This window comes from Nyctereutes procyonoides, unplaced genomic scaffold, assembly GCF_905146905.1.
Source record: "Nyctereutes procyonoides isolate TBG_1078 unplaced genomic scaffold, NYPRO_anot_genome, whole genome shotgun sequence".
NCBI classification, from domain to species: Eukaryota; Metazoa; Chordata; class Mammalia; order Carnivora; family Canidae; genus Nyctereutes; species Nyctereutes procyonoides.
Window position 1 is genome coordinate 16,611,380 of NW_026575024.1, and position 27,132 is coordinate 16,638,511.

General features: G+C 51.5%; 1 protein-coding gene across 7 annotated transcripts; it reads right to left on the reverse strand.

Annotated features, from left to right (window-relative positions):
* On the reverse strand, positions 1-27,132 carry L3MBTL1 (L3MBTL histone methyl-lysine binding protein 1). 7 transcript variants are annotated; one of them, XM_055300120.1, is made up of 21 exons: positions 26,912-27,132; positions 26,527-26,753; positions 26,090-26,231; positions 25,698-25,848; positions 25,424-25,556; positions 24,708-24,792; positions 16,883-16,971; positions 16,293-16,397; positions 15,282-15,417; positions 14,874-14,965; positions 13,814-13,965; positions 13,311-13,387; positions 12,653-12,738; positions 12,361-12,471; positions 11,735-11,849; positions 10,826-10,925; positions 10,448-10,645; positions 10,308-10,357; positions 6,182-6,339; positions 5,689-5,751; positions 1-2,634 (listed from the first exon to the last, which is right to left on the reverse strand). In XM_055300120.1, exons 1-21 carry the CDS (start codon positions 27,045-27,047, stop codon positions 2,500-2,502), a joined length of 2,541 nt encoding a protein of 846 aa, XP_055156095.1. In that variant the 5' UTR covers positions 27,048-27,132; the 3' UTR covers positions 1-2,499. The 7 variants fall into 7 exon arrangements, with proteins under 7 accessions (XP_055156095.1, XP_055156113.1, XP_055156123.1 ...); XM_055300138.1 differs by lacking the exon at positions 6,182-6,339 and having other exon boundaries at positions 1-2,598; positions 10,503-10,645; XM_055300148.1 differs by lacking the exon at positions 6,182-6,339 and having other exon boundaries at positions 1-2,598.

Genomic DNA, 27,132 nt, shown 5'->3' on the forward strand with positions numbered 1-27,132 from the left:
TATCATCCAGATGTTCCAAGTTTATTTATGTTGTTTCAACACACTGACAAAACACCACAGTTTATAAATTTTTCTCCCTCAAGAGTCAAGAGTCACTTTACCTTAAGCCAGAGGATTCTCTGAAAGAACACACAGGCATCCCCACACGGAGAGTACAAAAACAATTCCACCAAAGTGCCATGTGAATGAAAGTGCAAACAGGCTTCATTTTCAAACTCTGGGATCATTCTCTCTGCTTCAGAAACTAAATAGAAAGGTCCTCACAGACCGAAGCTCTGGCCAGACAAGGGCTGGGCACAGCTCCAGGGCCAAAGTGTAAGCAGCGTCTGCTGCTGAGGGCAGGGTAGAGGCACATGGCGCATCATTGGTGCCAAGTCCCTCCCTCCACTGTGCCCCCAGGTTCAGGTGTGGAGATCTCAGCTGCGGACAGGATGGACCTCTTTCTTATGGTTTCTTGCCACAGTTTGACATTGGTGCAGAAAGTGCTAAGATGTCCAAGTTCGGAGGCCTGAGTGCCCTTCTCTCCAGGCCCTTAGTCCATCCTGCCTTTCCAGCAGGCCAGCATTAGAAGTGTGACTGGCGGAGCCACGCCACAAAGCTGTCCCTGCCTGGCTCCTTAGGCATGGGGAGGTCCTGCAGCACAACCGCACATGCTTGCTGCCTTCTCCTCACTCCACAAGGCCAGTTTCTCCTCGGTTTCCAAGAGGAACAGACAAGGCCAAGGAGCTGGTGAGTTTTGCCATCACCCCAGTGACCAAGTTGGAGAGGCTCATACTTGTTCCTCCTTACTCTTGGCCAAGGAGGCATCAAAGCAATCTCCGTAAACCCGAGCCTTTCTGCCCAGGGAGGTTGTGTGCTCAGAGCTGCCCCTTCGGGCCAAAAGGGAAGGAACATTTGAAGCCCTGCAGGAGTTCAGCTGGGCGGCTAGATGGCTGCCCCTGCACAAAGCAAAGCTGTTTGGGCCCAGGTGAGACAGGGTCCCCTGTTGGGCTGTGGCAGGAAATCAATAGAGCTTTGGGTATCCCACTTCTATGGGAAAGATAAAGCTTTGTATTTTAACAATAGCCCTTGACATTTTCCCAACACTGAGCCTCATGGATGCACCTGTCAAACACTTCTGAGGACACTGTGTGCACAAACACATCACGTGACTGAGGGAAGGGGCCTGGCTCTGCACCCTGTGGGCCTGTGTCAGCACCTGGGGCCACAGGGCCTTGGCAGCTGCTCTTCACCTCCACATGCAGCCAGCTGCTGCTGGGCCCTCTGCCTCAGCCCCACCCTGGCTGGTTAGGCAGTGGCTCGGTGAAGCCTAGGCCCCTACTTGGACAGAAAAGGTTGAAGTCCCAGAGCCCCAGCAGGCACCTGGCTGGCAGTGCAAGACAGATGGACAGTAGTTAAGAAAGGCTTACAGGACACAGCAAACTCAAAGATTGAAGAATTCACTTTCCCAACTCCCAATTTCAAGTGAGCTTCGTAAGACTCCTCAAGAGCAAGACATTTAAGGGACAAGTCGAATGTGATGTTGTGAGGTACGTGTGCTGGACAGAGTAGCACATTCCCATGACAAGAGGCCTGGTAGGCATGGGGTCCCCACCCCATGGGCACTACCTTGGCTGAGATCCATGGCTGCAGGGAAGGATGCTAAGCCCAGCTTTAAGGGCCACCATGCCTGCTGGAGCTGCCCCTCTGGCCAAAGATCCGAGATTGTCTGACATACCCTTTCCCCACACTTGATACAGGAAGGGTGGATGGGGATCTTCTCTGCATGGGTAAAACAGGCTCTTACCACCTACTCTGCTGGAAACAGGGCTTGGCAAGGGCCACTAAAATGCTAGCTGATCCAGAATAGGGCATGCTTAGGAAGGCATCTTGGCTCAGAATCCCCCATTTTTGGGCAAAAGGGAGAAAAGCAGCCAGAGATTCCCAGCGGATCCTATGACAACCTGTTTCTGAAGCTCACCCATCTAACGGGGAGGAGCCAGTGGGGTCTGGGTGGGCCATGGCTGGGGGCCCTGCCCAGGAAACCAGACATCAGAATGAGTAAATATGTTTGTGGCTGGGTCACTTCTGGGTCGGAGCCAAGGAAAGAAAAGCACGGAGAGAGGCCCAAGAGAAATGAGCCTCCAACTGGAGGACTCCCATTCTACCAGACTGTCCTTAACCACTAAGAAAAAGACCCTTTGGTGATCAAACAGGTCAGCTGGGGATGTGGGGCTGCCAGAGGCAGGGCCCCTCCAATCCACTCCACCAGTAATGTTCCCCCAGCCCAGTCACACCCTCACTGGTGTGCCTGGTGGCAGATGAGCCCCAGGACTCAGGAGGGGCGAGGACTCCCACGTACCTCGCAGGAAGGAGCCAAGAGGAGGAGGACCTCCCCCTGGTAAGATGTAGAGGGTGGTGGGGGTATGGGTGGGATATGAGGAACTCAAGTCAGGAAAGAAGCATCAGCTGCGGAGGGAGGCCCAGCTCGGGATGGCAGAGAGCCCAGCCCTGAGCCACTCACTTTAAGGTGTCATCGGCGTTTTTGAACATGAGAATGGCGTTATAGATCTTCAAGGCTGGCCCCAGCTTCACGCTCATGATCTTCACAATGTCCGCCTGTGTCAGCAAAAGGAAGGCCTCGCCGTCAATCATCTGAGGGGTCGGAGGAGGGAGGTGGAAAGCGGAGAAGGTGGAGAGGGCCATGGGAAGGGGTGACGGAGAGGAGAGGTGGGGTGTGCAGGGGAGCACGAGATAGGAGTCCAGGATGTGTGGGGGGAGGGGAGGAGGACAGAGATGGGAAGAGGAAGGAAAAGGAGAGAGGAGGCGGGAGAAAGGAAAAAAGGAAGATAGCGATGGGGACAGAGAAGGACAGAGAACTGGCTCCCCCATGTTCACACTCATGCTTTTTCTCTTTCTGCTGCCCAGTCTGACTTTGGTGGCAGGTGCATAATGTCTTGCAGGCCCTCCCTGACATTGGCCTCAATACCCCTGCCCTGGTGCTCCTCCACAGAGCCCTGGGGCAGGGCAGGGCAGGGGCGCAGCAACGGGCAGCTGCTAGTGACATCCACACTATCACCTCTGAGCTATCCTTGACTGAGGTGGCAGGGAGAGAGGGCTAGACAGGGATTTCTTCTGAATCTAGGCAGACCTTCTTTAGGACCATCAGTGATGACCACCAGACTGGACAGACTGACGACCCACAAGGCCATCCATCCACTTTGCCCTAATTTCTCACTCGTGAGACATCCCCCTAATGACTGCCCAGCACCTGTGTGTCTGAATGCATCTATCCAGCCTGACAAAGGCTGCTCCCTGGAGCACGGTTCATCCCAGGGGAGTGGATGCCCTGGAAAAGGTCATCCTCAGCCCTCACAAAGGTCCTGTTCCCCACCGAGACTCCATTTTATGCTGGCGGTCACCCTATGCCCTTTTTGGTCACTGCTTTTGTACCACAGACCATGGTGCATTGGGGATAAGCAGCAGACACTCTGCCGGGGCGGGGGAGTGGGGGGGGACACGATGCCCTTCTTCTGATACGGGGAGAGTGCTGGAGGGAAAAAGTGTCACATGCTTCTGTGGCCGGCTGAACAACTGCACTCAGAAGGCACTGATCTATGACTGCTGTCATGGAGGGAGGACCTCTAACGGGCACCACATGGTTCTATCTCATTAAACATGTGCAGTGAAGGCGTGGCTTAGTTATCAAATGACAAGCTGTATGAGACTGGAAAGGCTTACTAATACCACAGATGACAGAATCAAGATTTAAAACAATGAGACTATGAAACCAACAAAATAACATTTAATAGGGATAAATGTAAAGTTTTACATTAGGTTAATAAAAAATAAATAAAACCCAGTGGTACAAGTAACAAACTGGAAAGTGTAATTAGACTGTAATGGATAGTTGATATAAAAGGCACTTGGGGACTTCCCTGACCTCCAAACTGGTCTGATGTGGATATCATGAAGCTAGTGCAAACTTCATTTTTGCTGAGGAACAAAAATCTAGGGTTTGTATGTAGGGGAAGAGAAAAGAACCCAAATACCCATTAACAGAACCGTGGGCTCCTCATAAAATGGAGCACCACTCAGCAGTACAAATGAATGAGCTACTGGGATACACAACACAGACGGGCCTCGAAAACATGACACTGAGTGAAAAGGGACAGACACCGAAGAATAAAAGCTGCACTTCCATTTATGTCAAGTTCAAGAACAGGTAAAACAAACCCATTGGCTCTAGAAATTAGGACAGGCTTGCCCATGAGGGCAGGGACTAACAAAGGGGCCAAGAAAGAACTTTCTAGTATGATGGACAGGTTTTATATCTTGAACAGGGTGTATATGTCTCACAGAACTTGTGGAACTGTACTTTTAAGATGTGGGCATTTTGCTCCGTGTACATGTTCATCTCTGTTAAAAAACACTGGGGTGTCTATTCAACAATTATAACAAATGTGCCACTCTGGTGAGTGCAATCGATAACCAGGGAGTGGGGGGCATATGGGAAATCCTGCACCTTCCTCTCAATTTTGCTGTGAATCTAAAACTGCTCTATAAAGCTATATATAAAACTGCTCCTTTTATAAACAAAACCAAAAAGAATGTAGGGGAGAACACAACCAGTGTGCTCTGGGCTGGTCAGAAGGCATCTGAAACCGGGGGACAGCTCTGAACACATATGTTACAGTAAGATCACCAGCCCAGGAGGCAAACGCCCAGGATGGGGTAGAGACTGTGAGCGCCACCACACAAGGATACTAGGAAGAAATGGCTGTGCTGGGTCTGGAAAAAGAGAGTCTTCTAGGGGAAGAGGAGCAGACTTCTTTCTCATGGGCGCCTGACCTGTGGGGGCACGTAGGAGGAGCTGAGACTCCGCTCTCCTGGGTGAAGGGGGATGGATGCATGTATTCTTTGGAAGGAAGATCTAAACAAACTCCAAGTTCCCTTCCACTTCACAATAAAGTTTTTTACTTAAGGATGACTGTTGAGAGTCAGAACCACCACTGAGACCCCACTGTACCAGGCATTCTTATATAGCGATATGATTTGTAGATTATTCTATGGTCGGCTAGCGATATAATTATCCTAGGCATTCTGGCCCAATGAGCCATTCCTCATTTCCAATGCTCACAATGGCCCTGCAAGGTTGTCATCATTACAACCCTCATTATACCTGTTTTATCTCCATTTTATAGATAAGAAGATACAGACTAAGACATAGTAAAGAGCCCATAGTAAACTAGCAGAACTGGGAATCACACCCACATTGTATGTAAAGCTAGGGTTCTTTTATGTACAACTCACTGCTTCGTAACCTTGGTAACCTTCTGGGTCTTGGAATTAAGCATATGTTAGGATCCTGCAGTAAAAGGCATACTTGTGCCATTCAAGACACACTTTAACTTACTGTCCCTAGTGAGCTAGGTTTGGAAAACAAGCTGGGTAGAGAGCAGAGGAGTGAATGGAGCCCTGTCTCCAAGAGGCATTTTCCTGCCTGAGGTGATCTGAACACAGAGGGTTAGCAAGCTGGGCCACGGTCCATACCGGATTTTTTCCAGAGACGTGGGTCACTGTGACCAGTCTCCCGCAGGCAAGACAAGAGAGGGCCCTCCCTAGCAGGGGGCAGCGCTGGCGAGGGCATCTGCTCCCTGTCGTCTCAGTGAGTGACCCTTCTGTCCCCACTCTGCACTTGCACCTCACCTCATCTTTGAAGAGTCGTGCCTGGTCCTCACAGCCGGTCAGGGTCTGAACGAAGCTGAAGACCTTGGAAACCAAAGAAGACATGTTGCCAAGGGGACAGGGGCTTGGGAGTGTAGGGTAAAGGTGGGCCCATGTGGCCTTGGTGCTCTCTAGGCTTTGACAGTGTTGCTTTTTCTTATTAGCCTAAGAGGATCCTTGTGTGTCTGCTGCTGGGTGAGCAAGGGGGGGCCCAGGTGAAGCATCTCTCCTGCTAGACTTTCATGCGAACTAGCAGCACGTCCCTCTCCCCATCCACCAGGGTAGGTCTATCAAACCATCTCTTAGCCCCTGCTGGGCACCAAGAGGGACTGTGGATAGGAGGGATGAGCAGCCGATAGCGTCAGGAGCAGTGTCCACCTCTGCTTGAAGAGGGCCTTTCCTGAGCCCTCCCACCAGGGTGTGCTGAAAGAGGCCAAAGTAGGGGAGAGGAAGGAGGACAGGTCCTCACTCTCACCTCATCAATGGTCCACTTGGCAACTGTCGAGGCTGAGATGCCCGCCACTCCCGGCAGGAGCTTGCAGTGCTGCTCCCAGCACACAGAGAGGGAGCGGTCAGGGTGAGCCGACAGGGCTGACATGAAGAGGGACTGGTGCATGGCATCGGCAGTCAGTGCTGGAGGCAGAGGCAGAGGCAGAGGCTGGCACACTGATGTCGAGGACTAAGTTCAGACCCATGCCACTTGGGAGGACCAAGGCTCCCTTCTGAGAGTCTTGCAGAGCCAAGAGGGAGTGAGACGTGACTCCTCACCCATCACTCGCTCCTCCCGGTTAAGGGAGTTCCTTGCTTTACAGACTCTCAGGAGTTAGCTGTGAGGACAGACTCCAGCCCCATCTCTCTGAGGCCACATCACCCTGTCGCGTTCCTGACCATTCTCTAGATACCTTGCATCAGAATGGCCTCTAACAGGCAACAAGCTCAGCCCTGGCGGCAGAAGCCCATCCGATTTGCCCTCCTCTTCCGTTGAGCCCTGACCAACTGTCACGGCATCAGGGTGATTCTGTGTGGGAACCCACCCTGCCAGTCGCTGCCACTGCCTCCAGCTCCATTCCTCTCCCCTGCTCCCACCCCAGCCTGGTCTGCTCCCCCTGGCATCTGGAAGGGGACCCCTGGCCCGCTCGCCAACTCCACGCTGCCTGCCCCTCTGCTTCCTGACCTGTTCCTGCAGGCCTGGCTCCTGGCCTCCAGCCTTGGCTGCTCTATGATCTCATGAGTGACGCTGCTCTGCTGGGCCTTCCCCTTGGCCAGGCCTGGCACTCGCATGCCTGCAGGTCAACTACCTTTGGCCGCTGACAAGCCTGGCCCCTGCCTACCTTCCCAGCCTTGGCTGGCCTTGGGCCACGTGGTCAGTGTCCCATGGGGCTTGCCCTGCCTCTATCTGCCAAGGGTCCAAGGGAGCTGCCTCTTTCTCTTCAGTGGGCATTAGTTCTAGACACATGGCTGCAGCTCACAGGCCCCTTGCCCCTCACCCCACCTCGTCACAGACTGTCTTCCCCTGATCCTTTGGATCATAGCTTCAGCCTTTTACCCTGCTGCCCTCAGAGCCTCGGGGATCCTAGTATTAGCAGCCCCATGTGCTATTCTCTGTAGCTCCTCCTACTTGCTGCCATCTCTGCTCATCAGACCCCAAAGAGCCCAGGCTTCAGCACCACAAGGAGCCTGCTACTGTGCACAGCTCAGCTTGCTCTCAGCCTTGCCTGCGACACAGGCAAAATCTCCCCTAACAGCTTCCACCACTAGCACTTCATCTCCTGGCCACAGGTTTGGCCTCCTGTCTCTGAAGTCCAGGTTCCTAGTTCTCCACGTACCAGGTGAGAAGTCTCAGGGGACAAGGCCAGAAGGCTGTAGGAGCTTTGCTCCTTATCTTTCTTCCCCAGAGCACAGGATGGGAGCTCTCCTAGTCAGTATGTCTTATCGAACTTCAAGCCAACTAGGGGCAGGTCAGAAGCTGTTGGTTTTTTGTTTTGTTTTGGCTTATAAACAATGGAAATGTATTCCTCACAGTTCTGGAGGCTGGGAAGTCCAAGATCAAGGCACCAGCAGATTTGGTATATGGTGAAGGTCCACTTCCTGGTTAACATACAGTCAATTTCTCGCTGGGTCCTCATTCGGTGGAAGGAGCTACGGAGCTCTCCAGGGTCTCTTTTAGAAGGGCACTAATCCTATTTGTGAAGGCTCCACACTCATGACCTCATCACCTCCCCAAAGCCACACCTCCAAATACCATTACGTTAGGGATTTGGTTTTACATGTGAATTTGTGGGGAGACACATTCCGTCTATAGCATTATCATTATCATCATCATCATCATCATCATCATCAGGTAAGTCGTTCCTCACCCTCTCTAGGCCACAGCCTCAGTCTCTGGAAAGACTAAATTTCTCAAGTTCTCAAGATACTTCTGGAATGAACACAGAGGCAGGCGCCCTCTGTTGGTCAGAATCTGGTCCTAGAAGGGAAGCTGGCCAGGTATTCCTGGGGAGGGTAGAAGAGGTGCCCACTGCAGTCCATCCCCAGGAGTCCTCATACTGAGGGCCCAGAGGTTGGCCAAGCACCTCCTCACTCGAGCCTGAAGCTGCAGGAAGTGCATTCTGTTTCCACCAAGAGGAGTACAGAATGGCAGCAAGAGCAGGTCAGCCACAGACAGGGCTCATAATACTAGTAGGTACTGGTACTAAGCCCTTTATCTGACCTTCTCATTTAAGCCTTTGGGAGGCTTATTTGAGGTGGACATATTATCAGTGTTGCACAGATGAGCAAGTGGAGGCTTAGAGAGGGGGTCACCTGCCCAAGGTCTCACAGTCCATAAAAGGCCATCTGACTTCGGGGCTGTGCTTTTAACCATCAAGCTATATACTGTCCAGGTTGCCAAGACTATTCCTGGAGAACTGGACTAGCTTAAGTCCTGCCCACAAACTATGCAATGAACCCGGTGATCTCTCATGGTCTCTTCCAGCCTTAAGACAATGTGCATTCAACTCAACTAAGGCAAGATCCCTAGCGTTCCTGCTGTGTATCAGGCCCTGTACCGGGGGCTGAAGATGTGAGGCGAATGTCACCCAGTGGAGGCTCAGTCACTGTGTCCCTCCTTGGGAGCATGCTATGGGCTCAAATGGGTTCCCCCCAAATTCATATGTTGAAGCCGTAACCCTGAAAGTCTAGCAGGAGAGATGCTTCATCTGGGTCCCACCTTGCTCACCCATTCAGTACCTCTAAATGAGACTGTAGAGTCAATCTTTGAATGATGTGGGGGTTAGGGACACCAATACCCAATGCAAGCAAAAATCTACGTATGACTTTGACTCCCCCTAAAACTTCACTACTAGTAGCTGCCTGTTGACTAGAAGTCTTACCAATAACATAAACAGTCAATTAACATATATTTTGTATGTTATATGGGTTATATACTGTATCCCTAGAATAAAGCTAGAGAAAATGTTACAAGAAAAGCATAAAGAAAATACATTTATGGTACTGTGCTATAAAAAATCCACACATAAGTGGACACTTGTGGTTCAAACCCCTGTTGTTCAAGGGTCACCTGTATTGGGAGACAGGGTCTTTTAACAGGTAAGTTAAAATGAGGCCGTTAGGGTGGGCTCTCATCTAATCTGGTGTCCTTACAAGAAAAGAGTATTGGACATGCGTAGAGACAGTGGGGGTACACATGCATAGGGGGCAGACCACGTGAGGACACTGCGAGAAAGCAGCCACCTGCAAGCCAAGGCGCGAGGTCTCAGAAGAAACCAACCCTGCGGATACCTTGATCTTGGACTTTCAGGAAGTATGAGAAAATAAATTGCTGTGGTTAAGCCACCAAGTCTGTGGTACTTGGTTGTGGCACCCAAGCTAAGACAATGGAGATCGAGGGGTCAACTGACATTCAGGTTAGGAGTTTCCAGTCTGTTACACCAGCAGTGCAGAGCACAAGTCAGACCCAAGTCTGAATCCCAGCTCTGCCCCGTACTAGGCGAGTGACCATAGGCAAGTGACTTCACCCTCTGAGTTCCCATTCCTCTTCTTTCAGAAGAATAGAAGGGTATCCACATTACAGGATACCTGTGAGGGTTGGCAACAGTGTACGGAAAGCACCAGTAACACTGCTTGGCCCATGGTAGGTGCTCAGTAAACAGTATTGCTAAGTGCTAGTATTTCAGGTACTTGACATCTGACAGAAGTATTGTTCGTGTCTTCAAATGAGACTGAGACTCGAAGATATTAAGTGACTTGCTTAAGGTCACACAGCTAAAAAATGAAACCCAAGGCCTCCCTTCCAGGAGGCCAAGAATTGAGAGGAGCAGAGCTGGGGGGCACCCTCCTGCCGCAGAGCAGAGAGCCCAAGCCCAAAGAGGCTCCATGTCTCCCGCAGGCTCACGACAGGGTCTCAGTGAAGTGGGACTGGAATCTGAGGTGGCTCCTGTGCTGTCACCACTGCTCTATGCTCTGCATACATGAAAAGAAGAGGCAGCCTCCCTTCTGGCTGCCCCTCTGGGTCCCCCCAGTGACTCAATTCCACCAATTACTAAGCACTCACTGTGAACACTTGGTGGAGGGCACAGGATAGTAGATGAGTCAGGACTTACTGGGGAAATCTTCTTGTGGGATCTTCCGATACTTTGGAGGGCGTCCAATCCTGGAGAGAGAGGGACCGGGTCCGTGGCAGGGAATCAGTGCCTGGCCTGGCCCAAGAGGACACGAGGCCCTGCACCCTTGCCCTCCGCACCGGCCATGATGGCGAGGCTTCTTCCTTAGGGAGAAGCCCGAGAGGTTCCTCTTACGGGCCGAGGCCTCTGCGTCCGATAACTCCGCCTTCAGCCGACTCTGGTTCCTCTCAGCCAGCGGGCAGCCCGAGAGGCAATGGTGAGCTGTGAACTTGCCTGTGACATGGCCAGAGCCATCACAACCAGGAGTCGGGCACTTCCTAGGAAGAGGAAGAAGGCGGCTTAAATTGGGCTGAATCTGCTTGTTCCCGATGGAGAACAAGCCCCATTCGGAGAGTGTGTTTTTGGGAAGCCTGACTGGCAGCACTCTGGAGCTGTGAAAGAGCATCCTGCACCCCCAGCAATGCCCGAGGGTCTCTCAGCAGGAGCCCTTCACTCACCGGTGGTGAAAGCTGTACTTGGAGGTCCTCGTCTGTGGCAGGCTGCGATAGCTGAGAGGGGGACAGCCCCCGGGCGAGGCAGAGCTGGGCTCTCTGGGTCCTGGGGGAGCAGGAAGGAGAGTTAGCATAGGGTCCTAGGTCAGGGTTTGGGTGGGGGGGGAGGGCAGGGAAGGTCAGTCGGTACTAGAAGCTAGCTCCCCAGCTAAAGGGGCCCTCACCTAGGCTGTGATGTCATTTCTGGCTCCTGTGTATCTGCCCCTCTCTGGGGAATAAGGGCTTGGCTCTCATACCCTTTGCTGAAACCCCAGGCCGCCCTCTGTCTCTGAGAGGAAAACCCTCAGGGAGAAGATCAACTCAGAGTCGGTGTGGGCACAGCTGTAGCTTAGAAGCCTCATCAGCCACAAGTACGTTACTCTGTCTGCCTCCCTGTTTCTTTCTCTGGTAACTTTCTTTAGGCCTGACTCAAGTTTGGAGAATAATCAAGAAGGATCAACACCCCATGTGACTTGGAGCTGAGTGGTCCAATGACCTGACTTCCCATCCCACCTCCAGGGACCAGGATTTTTTACTTAAGGGAACCCTGTTTCCTTAGCAAACATACTGTCTGCTCTGTGTAGCTCTGCTAGATGCTGAGAGAACTCCCTCCCAGGCACATGCTAAGTGAGCCTACCCTTGCACATCTCAGCACTCTGAACCCAACAACTGGGGTAGCCAGAAGCACAAGTCAGTGTAGCAGAGAGCACTGAGGCAGGGGGATAGGGGATCCCAGAGCTCATGGTGGGCACTAGAGCCCACCTGTGCATGACAATCAGAATTCCCTGGGCAAGCTAGAGGGGTGGGATGGTAAGAGCTCATGGGGCAGGGTCGGACATCAGTAGGAAAGGGTCAGAGTGCCCTAAGGGTACACACGGAGAGGAGGCTGCAGGGGATGCCCTGTCTTAGAGCACCAGCCTGCAGGGTGGATGTCTGGGTGGTCGGCGTCAATCCAGAAGTCATAGGCATGACTCCAGCCATCAAAGTGGAGCTGGGGAGGAAAGGTTGTTGGAGGTCAGGTGTTCCTCATGGAGCCCAGCTCAGCCAGGAGGTCCTCCAGACTCCAGGAGGCTCTCCCTATCCCTGGGGCCTGTCAGAAGCAACCTCCTGGACTGGAAGAACCAACACGCCAGCCTCACAATAATCCGCCTAAGCCACCATATTTTCTGAGAGCTTCACTCATTTAAGTTACTGGCATCTCCCATCAGTCCATGCACAGGACAAGGGTCATTAGGCTCATTTGATAGGCTCAGAGAGGAGAAATGACTGGTCCAAGCCCACAAAGATAAGTCACAGATGAGGCTAGAGCAAGACCCAAGATCTTCAGCTCCAAGTGCAGACCTTTCTTCCCTACAACCTGCAGTGAGTGTAGACTTCTCTTCCTTACAACCTTGGGCCTCCCTTATTTCTGGCTTATGCCATGCCCTTGACCTCTATCCAGTCTACAGAACTCGCGCCCAAACAGCCTGTCCACTCCCCCTGCCCAAGGGGCCCGGAGCCACCTTTATGCGATGGTCCTCCACATCCTCCACGCTGGCCACACGAATGAGGGCTGGGTTCCTGCGGTCCACGGCCTCCAGTTTCATGTTGACCAGGAAGCTGTGTGGGGGTCGCTGCAGGAGGACAGCAGCCTTCAGGCCAAGGCCCAGCTCAGTAGAACTGGGGCCCCAAGAAGAGAGCTCAAGTGCTGTGCCTCAGAAACTGTGGCCTGCCAAAGCGGGAGCACTCCATTTGGCCGGCTGAATGCTCCATGCCTTCCCAGAGGTCAGCTCTGGGAGCAGACAGCTGACTCACCACCTTGAAGGCCCAGGTGGGCACAGCAGAGGCCCCAGTTTCCTCCAGGTATTTTTCCCAACAGAAGCTATCAGGGTCCGGGTAGTCTGGAGGAAAGGATGAGAACAATGTCTAGGCACCCCGGCACACTAGGGGAGCGCTCTCTGTCCCCAGACAGGACTGGGAGCCTGGAGAATCCCCAACCTGCACCACCAGAGCCAGCTGCTGGCAGAGGCACCTGAGGTGGAGGGGTGCTAGCCAGAGCCAAGCACATCACCCCCACACAGTTCACAGGGCTGTCTAGGAAGCCTGCCCCCATTCCCCTTCTTGGCCCTGCTACTCCAGCCCCAGCCCCAACCCCAGCCCCATCTGAACCAACTCTATATGGGCCGCTGTAACTCTCCAAAAGGAAAGGACAGGCTTTCTTTGCTTTGGACTCCTCCTGTGCTGAGTAGGGGTCCTTTAACTTTCTTCCTTTATACCTCAACACAGTCCTGGGTTGACAGGTCTCTCCTAACATCAAAGGTTCCTCAACTCCTAAGCCAAGATGAGGCTCTAGGACACATCTGTCCCCTTACCCAGATCCTAAGGACCCAGCTAACAAGGTAGTGGTAAGAGAAGGGAGGAGGGGCTGTGGGGCCAGGCCCAGGGAAGGGCATGTTGTCAGGTGCAGGGTCACCTTGTGGAGGGGTGAGGGGCTTTCCTTGCTTCTGGCACCAGCCCACCGGGTGGATGTAAGGGCTGCTGGGATCACACCTGAAACCAAGAACACTTCACTGTCTCGAGTGACACTGAGGACTATGACCGCATGGCTTCAGTGCCCACCCTCATTCTACTGCTTAGTGATTGCTACACAGACAGCGGATTAAAAAAAAAAGTCAGAAAATGGCAGCATTAGCTAGACTCTAGGACTACCATAGTATCTGAGGGAAAATCATGAATCACGGGGGTTTGCTCGTCCTAATCCTAACCTTGGTACTTTTAGATGAAACATTTAATATTACATTGTGTTTCTTATGATACAGAGCAAAGCAACAGGACAGTCAGCAATGCCCTGGAGCAATTATCAACATCAGGACCAGGAAGGGGCTCCGTAGTGCCTGAGGTCTGAAAGTACTGCCTCCCGCTCCTGCCACCTTCTCTCCCCCTCGCCCCCAGGCCAAGTCTGGGCCCATACACTACCAGTAGTCGTAAGTATCATCCCAGTTGTCAAAGTGCACCAGGAAGCGGCTGTCCACCACGTCTGTCACGCTGGCCACACAGACGAGGGATGGGTTCATGCGGTCAACAGCTTCCAGTTTCATGCCCACCTGGAAACCCAGGGGTGGAGGATTCTGGGGGCAAGAAGAAGGGCTGCCATGACCAGGCCCAGGCTGGCTAGCACTAACCCAGAACCCACTGGCACAGGAAGGAGTGGGTTCTCTAGAAAACATGCCTGCGGTGGGGGAGTCGAGTGGGGAGGATAGGGGAGAAAGAGGGTCTCTCCAGGACAGTGTCACAACGCCCAGCCCTGAGCCACTTGGGAACTTGTGACCTCCAAGGTGTGCTCAGAAGACACCTCACTGTGGTGGAAAATGAGTGACAAGCAGGAAGCTACACATTCGCCCAGAGAGCCTCTCCTCCCCAGACAAGCCTGGCCTAGTGTACACTGAGGTAGCTGGGTCGATGGTGGGGCACTGGGGAAGGAGGAGCTGCCGTGAGGTGGCGAGAGGGGAGGAAGAGTGTCTGTCAGGCAAGAGCTTCAAAAGCTGTCACCTTTCATGACCTTGACTACGAAATGGAGAGGGTATTATCATCACCATTTTATAAAATAATTTGCCCAAGACCACAGTGCTAGTCAATGGTGGGACCAGGGTTTACACAGTTTGACTTAGAAGTCTGCATTTCCTGTCCCACGGGCAGATAGAACACCAGAATGCCACCAGCCACCTGGGAAGCTGTAGGTATGGTCCCTGGGGCCAGACCTCGGAGGGCGAGTAAGTGCCCCTGTTGGCACAGCATGGTGATGGCGGGCCAGGGACTCACAGGGGGTGCTCTGTGATAGTGTGGTGGGGAAAACTGGGAGGAACCTATAACCAGCTCCCCTCTGGCCCTTGGCCTGCCCAGAACGCCCCTCGCCTTTGGGATAAGAGATCAAAACAAAGCTGAGAGCACTGATAGGTGATCTCTCTTCTGATGAGTCAGCCTGGCCAGCCACAGGGCTTCTGTCCTAGAAGGTGGGTGTCCACTCAGGGGCACTCACATGGCTCTGGCTCACAAACAGGTGCTTGGGGGCGGCCTGAGCTCTTGTGCTGCGCAGATACTGGCTCCAGCTGAACTCCTCCTCCTTGTAACCTAGGCCCCTCAGGGGGGAAGAAGAGAGTGCCGTGCAGACAGAGGCTGGGCCGTGGCCAGGACACCCCACACTGAGGAAGGCCCAAGGACCTCCCAACCCTCAAGAACTTGCCCAGGGAAACCCTGCTGAGGTGGGACCTAACTTTGGTAGATACTCAAAGGGCAAGGGCAAAGCAAAAGCCCTGGGGCCTAGTCATAGTGGGATTCGATGAAGAGAGGCTAGTCATGGAATGGGGAATAGGGAAGGGGACCCACGGGTAGGAAGGGAAGATCTGAGGGCTTGCTGCCTCACTTGAGCAACCCAGCTAGGCCTTACCTTTGGGGGGCTGCAGTTTGTGCCCGGTCTTCTCAAACCAGCCAGCAGGGTGAATGTCAGGGGAGTTGGCATTGATCCAGAAGTCATGACACTCAGAATAACCATCAAAGTGCAGACGTAGGCGGTAGCCACACACCTAACCCCATGACGGGGAATCACAGGGACTCTGATGCCAGCACACACCCACCCACTCCCTTTCCCCCACCTCTCCTGGCCCAGCATGGTGATCTCAAGGGTCCTGAATGCTAGCAGGTTCCCCAACCCACCACTCTTCCCCCATCCTGCACCTGGCTCCATGCTCTCCCATCCTGCGCTGGGGACAGATCACATACTCCTGAGCCCTGAGTTCTGGGTCAGAACCCCAAAGTCACCTACCAAGGCTCAGACCTGGTCAGGGCCCCTGAGGACCTTTCCTTCTGCTACCATCTCTCAAGGCTCTCTACTCACACACTGCTCTGACCTCACCAAGCTAATGACAGCTCCCTGAACTTGGCGCCTTGTTCCATGCCCCCGTACTTTTCTGCTTCTGCTTGGAATTCCCTACTTATCCACAACTTATCCCTCAAGACTTGGCAGGAGGCCTTTCCTCTAGAAGCTCCTCCTGCGTCCTTGGTGCTCCTCTGCTCACACCTCTCCTCCTGCCCCCTCTCACCCCCCACCATGGAATGTCACTGATGTGTTTATCGCACTGATTCTCACAGTGAGCCCCTAGGGGACAAGACCTTGGGTGGACACACACACCATCATCCCTGCCCTCAGGATCTCTCCTCCTCAGACTCCCTCAGCACTGAAGGATACGCCATTCCATAATGTCATCATGCCCAATACTTTGGTTTGAGTTCCTTTTTTTTTAGCTTTCTGTGTGTCTCACCATTACCCCCTATAGACTATGCACTTCCTGAGGGCAGGGCAGTGTCTCCCTCATCTAAGCCAGGCCCTCTGTGCCCCAGCCGTTCCCATCAGTCTACCAAGAGAGACAGCGCCGGGATGTGGGTGCACGCCTCAGCTCACCTCGGCCACGGTGAGGATGAAGTACATGGACGGGTGTTGAGGGTCGATGCCTTCCAACTTCATGCCCGGTCTGAAGCCATTCTTATTATGAGTGACTGCCTGGTACTGTCAACGCACAGATTGGAGAGGACCCAGCCTCCATCCAGCCTTATCCTTGCCTGGTGAGCTTGGGGTGAAGGAGCTGCCTTTAGGCCCCACCCGCCTGGTATAACCGAAGGGGTCATTTATTTGGGGATCTTTAGTGGAGTGATCCAGAACAGGACAGACTAGCTCCCAGGTCCTCTGAAAAATGTGGGCTAAGTCAGGGCTGGACTTAGGGCTCCCTCTCACCCAAGTCACGGGAGATCAGCGTACAGAACGGAGTAGAAGGTACCAGGATTCACAACTCCCACCTCTTTACTTCCTCCTATCCTGAAAGCCTCTCAGAGTGGGCCCTTTTCTCTCTGGGACCCTAACCAGCCTCTCCCTCTTACATTCTGCCAGGGTTTTGAGGGATATCAGACACACAATACACCAGAAGGCCTGAGTGTGGCGCTGAGTTCCTGGACTGGGTATATAAGCTCTTCCCAGGTAGAAATTATCCGACTCACGTCCTGGAAGAGGCTGACAGGGGCAGTGACAGCCTTCTGCTCCTCGAGGTAGGACTCCCATGACCAGCCTTCCTTCTTCTCCCCTGATGCTGTGGACAGGAGACAGACAGACTGACCCCAGGACTGCTCCTGATAGACTATTCTTCTCAGTGTCCCCTGACTCAACTCTACCTTACCTCCAAAACAAACCTTTGTCTATGATTGCATGCTGCCCCCGGGCGCTCCCAGCCAAGATGGCACCAGACACAGGGGCTTTGACCTCCAGCGAGCCTCAGTCTCCAGTGAGGCCGCAGCAAATCCTGTCTACCCCACCCTCATCCCCAGGCCACTGTCAGCAAAATTTGTAGAGCGCATAACTGAGGTCACAAAATCTCAGCCACAGAGGGATCCTGTTCTCTGACAAAGCTGAATGACAAGTCCTGAGCCAGAGGACTTAATTGCAGTGCCAACCAAGCTCACGGGAGAGAAGAGGAAAAGAGAAATGAAAGAGAAAACATGGGAGGAGGAAGAAATGGAGGAGCAAGATCACAAAGAAATTAGAAACTCTTGTTTTTCAATTTTTATTCCTCTGAACACAGAGAGACATGAGTATCTGTATGTGTGCTCAGCATGCCCACCGAATAGAGATGGATTCTATGGCCCTCCCAGACACACACACACACACACACACACACACACACACACACACACACACACGTGTGCACACACTACAGTCAGGGCCTACAGCCCTTGGAGTCTCCAGGTCCTGGGGAAGGGGAGACCAATTCCCCTGCAGGAACTTCAGCTTAGCTGTGATGGAGACCTGGCCTCCAGCACTGAAGAGAATCATCCTTTAATAACTAAAATACCTGGCAACATGTAAGGTTAGGCTCATAAGGTCAGCCTGAGCAGCCACAGAGAATGAAGAGGCAACTTCTTGCAAAAGTCAATTCATATCCCTTGGGTAAACAGCTCCAGCTTCTTCTAGTAATTTCTATGCCTCAATTTTGTCATCTGCAGTATGCAGACAACTTCATCTACCAGAAAGTCATTGGGAGGAGTAAATGAGATGCTGGGAGTAAAAGATCCTCACACAATGCAAAGTACTGGTCTTGTGTTTCTGGTCTTTCTAGAGCTCTAACTAAGCCTGTCTTATCTGGAGTCTTCCTCAGCTGTGCTGTGGCTCACTCGGCTACTGCCCTAGATCATTCAGATGTGGAGTGATCTGTCATTCAGGAAGATGCTTTTTTCTTTGGTTGGAACCTAAGTGGCTAGAAGCTTCTCCCTAGGAGCTGCCTAAGTTCCCTGGTCACTGTACTGAAAGCCTCCAGAGCCCAATCATCTGACCCGGCTGGGCCAAAGCAAGGATTTTCTTCATTCACTTATCAACCAAGCCATCAGACTCTCTCAGAAACTTACACTGACACACCAACCTACACCACATGACTTCCCACTATCCTCTCTCCTGAGTGAAACCTGCATCCGAGCCATGTGGCTGAGTCTACTACAAAGAAAGGTTGCCTTTTTCTAATTGGGTCTACTCAGAAAGGGCACCTTTTTACAGTGTGTCCCAAGGTATGGTATAGTCTCCCTGTGGACTGATCCTTTTTTTTTTTTTTTAAGATTTTATTTATTTATTCAAGTAAGAGAGAGAGAGAGAGAGAGAGAGAGAGAGAGGCAGAGAACAGAGGCACAGGGAGAAGTAGGCTCTATGCAGGGAGCCTAACGTGGGACCCGATCCTGGGACTCCAGGATCACGCTCTGAGCCAAAGACAGACGCTCAACCACTGAGCCACCCAAGGGCTCCCCTGATCCTCTCTTGACTTCCAGAAGTGTTCCTTAGCTTATTCCTGCTTCCTTAGACTAGAAGCTCTTGGCTAGCACATTCTTCAGCTAGCTCAAGCTGTCCCAAACCAAACTTGTTAACTTTTCCACCAAAGCTTGTGGCCTTCTCGGATAGTCTATTTCAGTCTGTGGTACCAGCATCTATTCAACCAGCCACGTAGGCCAGGAATTTGGGAGGGATCCTTTATGTCTCATTTTTCTCCCCTAGTCCCTGAGTCCTGCCGACTCCAACTTCTAGCTGGCTCTTGAATCTATCCCCACCTCTCCATGCTCACTGTTCATTTTGCTTTGGGCCTGGTCCAAGAGCCTCTGGACTGACTTCTCTGCCTCAGATTCAGTCTATTACCAGATTAGCTCTAAAATAAAACTGGTTTATTTCTTTGCTTTAAAGTTTAGGATGGCTTCTCATTTACAATCAAAAAATACAAAAACTCAAATACCTTTCTGCAGCATACAAAGCTCTCCATGAACTAGCCTAATCATGCATTTCCATGCCCTTGTGTGCTTCTGTGCCTTTGCACATTCTAAACCCTCTGCTTCAGAGATCCTGCCCCCACCCTGTCCCATCCTCCTATCCTCTTTCATCCTTCAAGACCCAGCTCTGGCACCTAGCACAAGGTTTTACACAGAAAGATGACCACCAAATGTTTGTTAAATAAATGACTAGAAGGATGGATATACACATGCATGGATGTATGGATGACTGAACATATGGATGCTTCGATGCTTGGATGCATGGATGTGTGGGTGCATGCATAGATGGAATGTCACCACATCTACTCCATGAAGCCTTCCTCGGCTACATGAGGCAGAGTTTGTTCCGTGACAGTCCTTTGCACCTACGTACCTTAAACAGAACACTTACTCTACCATTGCATAATAACTACCTGTTCATATCTCTCCCTGACACCAGACTGTGAGCTCTCTAAGGGCTAGTATTGTGTTTTGCTTGTCTGAACTCTTATTTTTTTAAAAAAGATTTTATTTATTCATGAGAGACACAGAGAGAGACGCAGAGACACAGGCAGAGGGAGAAACAGGCTCCATGAAGGGAGCCTGATACGGGAATCGATCCCATGATCCCAGGATCACAACCTGAGCCAAAGGCAGACGCTCAACCACTGGGCCACCCAGGCATCCCTGAACTCTTAGATCTCAATAAAGCTGGAAAGAAAAGAAACAGAGAAAGCACACATAGTAATGAGAGAAATAAAAAAGAGGATATCTACATATCCCGCAGATTTTAAAAAGATAAGGGGAGTATTATGAACAACTTTACATCCTTCTGATACATTTCCTTCTTAATCACCCAGTTCATGCCTACGTCTGCACGCTAGTGAGACTGTTCTCTTGAGACCCCAAGGCCACAGTCCAATGACTCATTCCTCAACTCTCTTCATCTCCATCTGCTACAACTCCCCTTCCAGCTGAGCATTTTCGTCTTGCTGAGCTCTCTTAGCTGGATTTTCCTCCTCTTCTCTTGTTGGCAGTGATTCTTCTTTCCCTCCCCTAAACCCAGCTACTCAGTGGTGAATCCCTGGAATGACAGTCATTCCCTCCCATTTTCTCTTTTTCTGTTCACTCTCTTAGGAAGTTCCTTCAGAAAAAAAAAAAAGAAAAAAAAAAAAAAGGAAGTTCCTTCAGCATTGCTTCAGTCATTTAGGTAGAGATAATCTGCAAATTATTGGTTCTAGTCAGACTTTTCACTACAAGGTCTTCAGGAGAGGCAGAAAACGTAAAGAGAAGAGCAGAATGCCATGGTTCGGGAATAACCAATTACAAAGAGTCAGCAGGGTGCCAGCCATGTGCTGGGTTCTTTGCTACAGATAAATGTCTGTCTTCACCTCTTCCGCAGCATGGCTAGCCAATTCATAATCAGTTCATTTTAAAACAGAAAACTTAATCAAGAGACCGCTATTTGTGTTCAACATATACCTTATATGGATCCATGCCTGGGAACACCAAACTCACGAGGATGGGCTCCATAATGCTATGGTCTACTCTTTACCTGGCCTTCAGTTTCTAGTAAGTATAAATGGACCTTTCTGAAAACCTAACAGAAGCCATGGACCATCTCCCCAGGAAAATAAACAGTTCACAGAATTTTGAATGTAAATTTAGATTAGGGACCTTGATTAAGAAGGCATTTATAAGAGATATACTGATTAATGACTTATATTGAATCACACACACATTGAATCACAACAATTTGTTGCCCAATTCCATATGGCACTCCTCATATTTTAATATAAAATGTGTTTCTTATATGTAATTAAAAAATGGCACGGCTCCGAATAAATATTTTTCCAAAGAAAATACATAAATGGCCAATAAGCACATGAAAAGATGCTCAACATCATTAGCCATCAGGGAAATGCAAATCAACAACCATAATGAGGGCCACCTGGATAGCTCAGCAGTTGAGCATCTGCCTTTAGTTCTTTAGTTTAGGTCACGATCCCAGGGTCCTGGGATTGAGTCCCACACCAGGTTCCCCGCAGGAGAAAAAAGTGGAGGCAACCCATACACCCACTGATTGATAAATAAAGTGTGATACATCCATACAATGGAGTATCATTCAGCAATAAAAAGGAATGAGGTACTGATGCATGCTACAATGTGGATAAACCTTGAAAATGCTGTGCTAGGGCAGCCCTGGTGGCCCAGCGGTTTGGCGCTGCCTTCAGCCCAGGTCCTGATCCTGGAGACCCAGGATCAAGTCCCACGTCGGGCTCCCTGTGTGGAGCCTGCTTCTCCCTCTGCCTGTCTCTGCCTCTCTCTCATGAATAAATAAATAAAATCTTTAAAAAAAATAAATAAGGGGATCCCTGGGTGGCGCAGCGATTTGGCGCCTGCCTTTGGCCCAGGGCGCGATCCTGGAGACCCGGGATCGAGTCCCACGTCGGGCTCCCGGTGCATGGAGCCTGCTTCTCCCTCTGCCTGTGTCTCTGCCTCTCTCTCTCTCTGTGTGTGACTATCATAAATAAATAAAAATTAAAAAAAAAGTTTAAAAAATAAATAAATAAAATGCTGTGCTAAGTGAAAGAAGCCAGTCACACATTGCCATGTATTATCTGATCCCATTTATGTGAAATATTCAAAATAGGCAAATCCATATCCACAAAAAATAAACCTGGGGTTGCCTAGGACTACAGGAAGATGGGTGGTCTGGAGGGAATAGGTACAGGGTTTCTTTTTGGAATGATGGAAATGTTTCTTTTTTTTTTAAAGATTTTATTTATTTATTCATGATAGTCACAGAGAGAGACAGAGAGGCAGAGACACAGACAGAGGGAGAAGCAGGCTCCATGCAGAGAGCCCGACGTGGGACTCGATCCCTGGTCTCCAGGATCGCGCCCCGGGCCAAAGGCACGTGCCAAACCGCTGCGCCACCCAGGGATCCCCGGAATGATGGAAATGTTTTAAAATTAATTGTGGTGATGGCTGCACAACTCTGTGAATACACTAAAAACCACTGAATCCTACAAGTCAAACGGGTGAATTACATGGTATAACAATTACATCTCCATAAAGCTGTTAAAAAACTGTACTTTGTAAAGATATATAAGAATTACTAACTGCAAAAAATGGATAAAGTGGGCATGAATCAAAATGAAAACATTTTTCTCCTTAAAAAACACCATTTAGAAAGGAAAAAGCAAGCCATAGACTAGGGGAAAATATTTGTAACACATACAACTGACAAAGGACTTATATGCAGAATATACAAAGAATTAACAATAAGAAGATAAACAACCCAATTAAGAATGGGTAAAAATGAAAAAAAAAAAAAAAGAATGGGTAATATGTGGGGTGCCTGGGTGGCTCAGTTGGTTAAGCATCCAACTCTTGAATTCAGCTCAGGTCATGATCTCAGGGTCATAAGATTGAGCCCTGTATTGCGCTCTGCCCAATCTAAAGCAGGAAGTCTGCTTTAGATTCTTTCTGGCCGGGCAGCCCTGGTGGCTCAGCGGTTTAGCGCCGCCTGCAGCCCAGGGTGTGATCCTGGAGACCCTGGATCGAGTCCCGCGTCGGGCTCCCTGCATGAAGCCTGCTTCTCCCTCTGCCTGTGTCTCTGCCTCTCTCTCTCCTCTCTGTGCATTCTCATGAATAAATAAATAAAATATTTAAAAAAAACAAAAAGATTCTTTCTGGCCTTCTCCCTCTGCCCCTCCCACTCTCTAAAATAAATAAATAAATCTTAAAAAGAGAGAGAGAGAGAGAGAGAATGGGCAAAAATCTATGTCTAAGGTAACTATAGGGAGACAGAATCTAAGGTAACTATAGGGAGACAGAACAGGATACTTGGAGAGGACTGCTCTGAATCTGAAAAGGCTCTAACAAGTTGACCCTGAAGAATGCCACCACAGATACCTGATGTGGATGTGGGTAGAATGAGAGGTGACACAAGAATATCAGAATTGCTATTAATGACTAAATATATTGTGAAGACTTTTACCATGGTAAGAAAATAAATCCTCACACAAAGCAGTCATTGAAAAGACAAAGCAGATACATACGAGAGAGAGAGAGAGAGAAAGAAAGAAAGAAAGAGAGAGAGAGAGAGAGAGAGAGAGGCTGAGTACATACATGAGTTATACAGCTCTAACTCTTTTTTTTTTTTTTTTGAACAGCTCTATCTCTCAAACTATTGGAACATTCCATCAGAACTAGATATGTCCTCCCTTACAACATGAACCCAGTAGCTAGCCATCCAACTGCCAAACAGAGTATAGACATAAACTATAAACACAGGTTTTCCACACATAGGACACTAAAGCAACCCTGCTACCTCCATCCCTCATGCTAGATTCTTCTGCCAAAAGACCCCAAAAACAAGTGGAAAAAAATTAGCCATAAATGCAAATTTCTGTCAACTGATAGAGTATCTTCCCTTGAAAAAAGAAAAAAAGACAAAAGGGGGAAATATCCAGAAACCAATGCCACACCTATGTTCACAGTTGAGATGGCAAAAGGTATGAATCAAAAGATAATTGTGTACTGGTCAACAGGACCCAGCTAAAAGAATGATGGTTCATGAATCTATTTCCCTAAGTAAGACAAAGCAGTTGAGTGGTTAGACACTGTCTCCTATGAGAGCTATACTTTTGCTTCTGATGTGAGAGCTTTGGGTGAGAGACAGTAATGAAAATCTGGTTTGGTTGTGATGAGCAAAATTTCTAACAGGCACTACAGAGTTTGAAGCCCAGGACACAGACTGGGTTCCTCTGGCTGGTACTGGATCCATCAAGGTAGAATGTCCTAGGAACTCACCTCACCCTCTGGCTCTCTCTAAGATTCTTGCAACTGAGCCATGGTCCGAGAGGAATTACCAACATGCAACTCATGCATTCATGTACTAATAAAACATTTGAGAGTCTATTCAACACTAGTCGCTGAGCTAAGCACCAGGGATGCAATGATTAATAAAATAAATTGTTTTGAGGGAGGAAGATAGACATTCAACAAGCTGTTATAGAGTACCTAGATGATTACAAGTGTGATAAACGTTACTTAGCAATAGTTGACTAGAATCGAGTCCTGAGGGCCAGAGCTGACTATTGAATGGTCTCTGTTTCCCCTTCTTAGAACCAAAAGGCCAGAATGGGGCCTCAAATAGCAAGGTCAGTCCAATGACCAGTACAAACTTGCTCATACCACCAAAGGGAAGCAATGCCATGTGCTACCAAAAACTGTTTTAATCTTTGGATCCTGAACCTGAGAGTGAGGCCTATTCACAACTGGATAACAGAGGATAAACAAATAACATGATATATTTCCCCCAAATACACATATGCTAACGCATAAACCAGAAACATTGTCTCTCTCTCTTTTCTCTCTCTCACACACAAATTTATACTCCTCTATATATGTACAACACACCATCACATACATAACCCTTACTCCCAGCCTCACACCTCCAAAAGTGTATACACACATCACATCAACATACACACACACGCACACATACACACACACATATACACAGAGGCCACCATACCAGACTGGCTGTTGTTCCACTCCTCACTTTCTGGGGTGCTAGCAGTCGGTTGTCCCTCTGGATCCTTCCCTTCTTCTTGCTTCTCCTGTAGGAAGGCGAGCCTGATTCCTGTCCTCATGGGTTGAGGTGAAGCCCCAGACTTTATTCCAGGCCCCTGCCTGGCTGTTTGGTCACATGGTGTACTGTCCCAACCAAGCGGAATTCCTTCTAGGCTACCAGCAGGAACACAGCTCCAGCAGACAACCTCCTACCACGTGGGTGCAAACTCACATGAGCATACAGCCCCTAGTTACACAGTCTGACTGTAATCCTCCTCATTCCTCAGACCTGCTGTGTGTTGATTTTACTTGCCCACTGGAACTTTCATGCTCTGCCTCTTCCAGCTTCTCTGCAACAGTCTCTGCTTCTGGCCTCGTGACTGGATCCAGTGATGGAGCTTTCCATCTGCCTACACATCTACTTGGGTACTGGTTTATGTGAATGTGACTTAGCCCTGACACTAGACAGAGATGGGAGCCCCAGAAAAGCAAAAGGGTGATTTAATCATTTCCTCTACCAAGTACAGGACCTGATCACATGGGACCCTAAAATACGATGACTGACTCATCATGTATCTCCTCTGGCCTGGCCCTACCACCTGGATTAATGGAGAGGACAGTGGGCATTGGCATGTAGCCTCTAGCCTCCCCTTCCCCTCCCCCCTGCCCTCCTCCTACCAGGGCCTCAGGCTCTGACTCCTCCTCTGATGGGCTGTGGTATTCCCTGCGCTTCCTCTTCTTCATGGGTTTGAGAAGCTCAGAAGTGCTGGTGCAGGAGTTCTGGCCTGAGGAGTTCTCCACTATGACTGACCTGAGGGACAGAAGGCCTGAGAGAGAGAACCTCCCACCCACCACCGCCCAGTCCCTCTCCTGAGCCCTGAGCAGGAATGGTGACTGCCCCCCCCCCCACCCCAAGGCCGAGCAAGCAGGGCTGCAATCCCCTCCCCCTCACCGCTCTTGGAACAGCTGGGGGCAGTCATCTTTGGAGCAAGCAGGATCTGGACCTGCACTTTGCTGAGGGCCACACTCCTGGCACTGACAGGTGCCATCCTCTTCTGGGGGGTTCTGCGGAGGGTCTTCAGGAGGATCCTGGGGGAGGTCCGCTGTGGGGGCCAGAGGGGCCTCAGGCTCCGCCCACCTCGGAGCCCACGCCCCCTCGGGCTCCCCCGGACAGGCGCCCCCACGGCCTTCTCCCCTCAGGACAATCCCTGGGTGGACCTGCAGAACCCAGGCCAGCCACCCCATCCTCCCCTCCCCAACACGCCCCCGCCCGTGAAGACCCCTCGGCGAGCTCGGCCCGCCGCACCCGGGCAGGGCCCCAGCCTGGGGCCTGGAGGGTCCTACCCGGCGGCTGGGTGCCCGCATCGCCACCTCCCGCCGGGGCCTCGCGGTCTTCACATTCGGCCACACCTTCCGGCCGCAGCTCGGGGCTCGGGGGCTGCTCCGCTCCCACCATGTTCAGCGGCGCGTACTCGCTTATCCGGAACTGGAGCGTGCGAGGGTCTGAGGCCGGGACTCCCGCCCCCTTCGGCCCGCCTCCGAGCGGCAGGGTCCCCGCCCGCCGCCTCACCCCGCAGGGCTCGGCTCGGGGGCGCCTCGCGCAGGCCGCGCCCCCAGCAGCCCGCCAGGCTCCGAGCGCCTCCACGCAAGCCACGCGGCTCGAGTCCCTCACCCGGAGCCGCCCCCGGGGGCCTCCTCGCTGGCGCCCCCCCCGCCCCGCCCCCCGCCGCGAGCCCCGCCCCCGCCCCGCCCCGCCCCCGCCAATCCCCGCAGACACCGACCCGCAGGCCGCTCCCAGGAGGCGGGGCCGTGGCCTCGGTCCACTCCAGGAGCCGCACGGTAGCGGCGCTGGCGCTGGCCGCAGGCTCCGCGCTCAACTGCGGCAGAGCGGTGGCCGTGACAGGTAGGCTGCCGGCCACGCGCTCCGGGGCGCCCACATGGATCGGCTCCCGCGGAAAACAGGAAACATCCAGGGCACTGCTGGGCAGACCAAGGGTGGCTGAGCCGGCTGCGAACAAATAGACAGACATGGCACAGGTGAGCCTCGTGGCCCCGCCCCATGCATGTGTGTAGGCAGATGAAAGTACGTCCTTCCCGGGATCCACACCTGCTCAGGCAGGTATGGGGATGCTCCCCCCACCCCCCGGGGCCCCTGGCTTGGCCCACCTGGGATGATGAAGGCGGTAGCCGGCAGGTGAGAGCCGGAACCTGGGCTGTCTCTGGCCACCAGGTGCACGTTGACCTCTCCTGTGGAGGGCCCCTTCAGTGTCCTCAGCATCTCCATTTCAGCATTCCCCTCCATCCTGGTGGGCCTACAAGCTGAACACAACCCCCACGATGATCAAGGAGGGAGGGGGCTTTGAGGAGGAGCTGGTCACCCTCATGCT

Bases quoted from the DNA above. Each gene is read 5' to 3' on its own strand.
- L3MBTL1 (XM_055300103.1), bottom strand. From the start codon at position 27,047: ATGGAGGGGAATGCTGAAATGGAGATGCTGAGGACACTGAAGGGGCCC. The intron at 12,739-13,310 runs GTGACCCTGCAC...CCTTTCCTCCAG, and splicing joins GCCCCTCACCCCTCCACAAG to ACTACCCGGACCCTGATAGC. The intron at 10,646-10,825 runs GTGAGTGAAGGG...TCCTCTTCCTAG, and splicing joins AAGTACAGCTTTCACCACCG to GAAGTGCCCGACTCCTGGTT.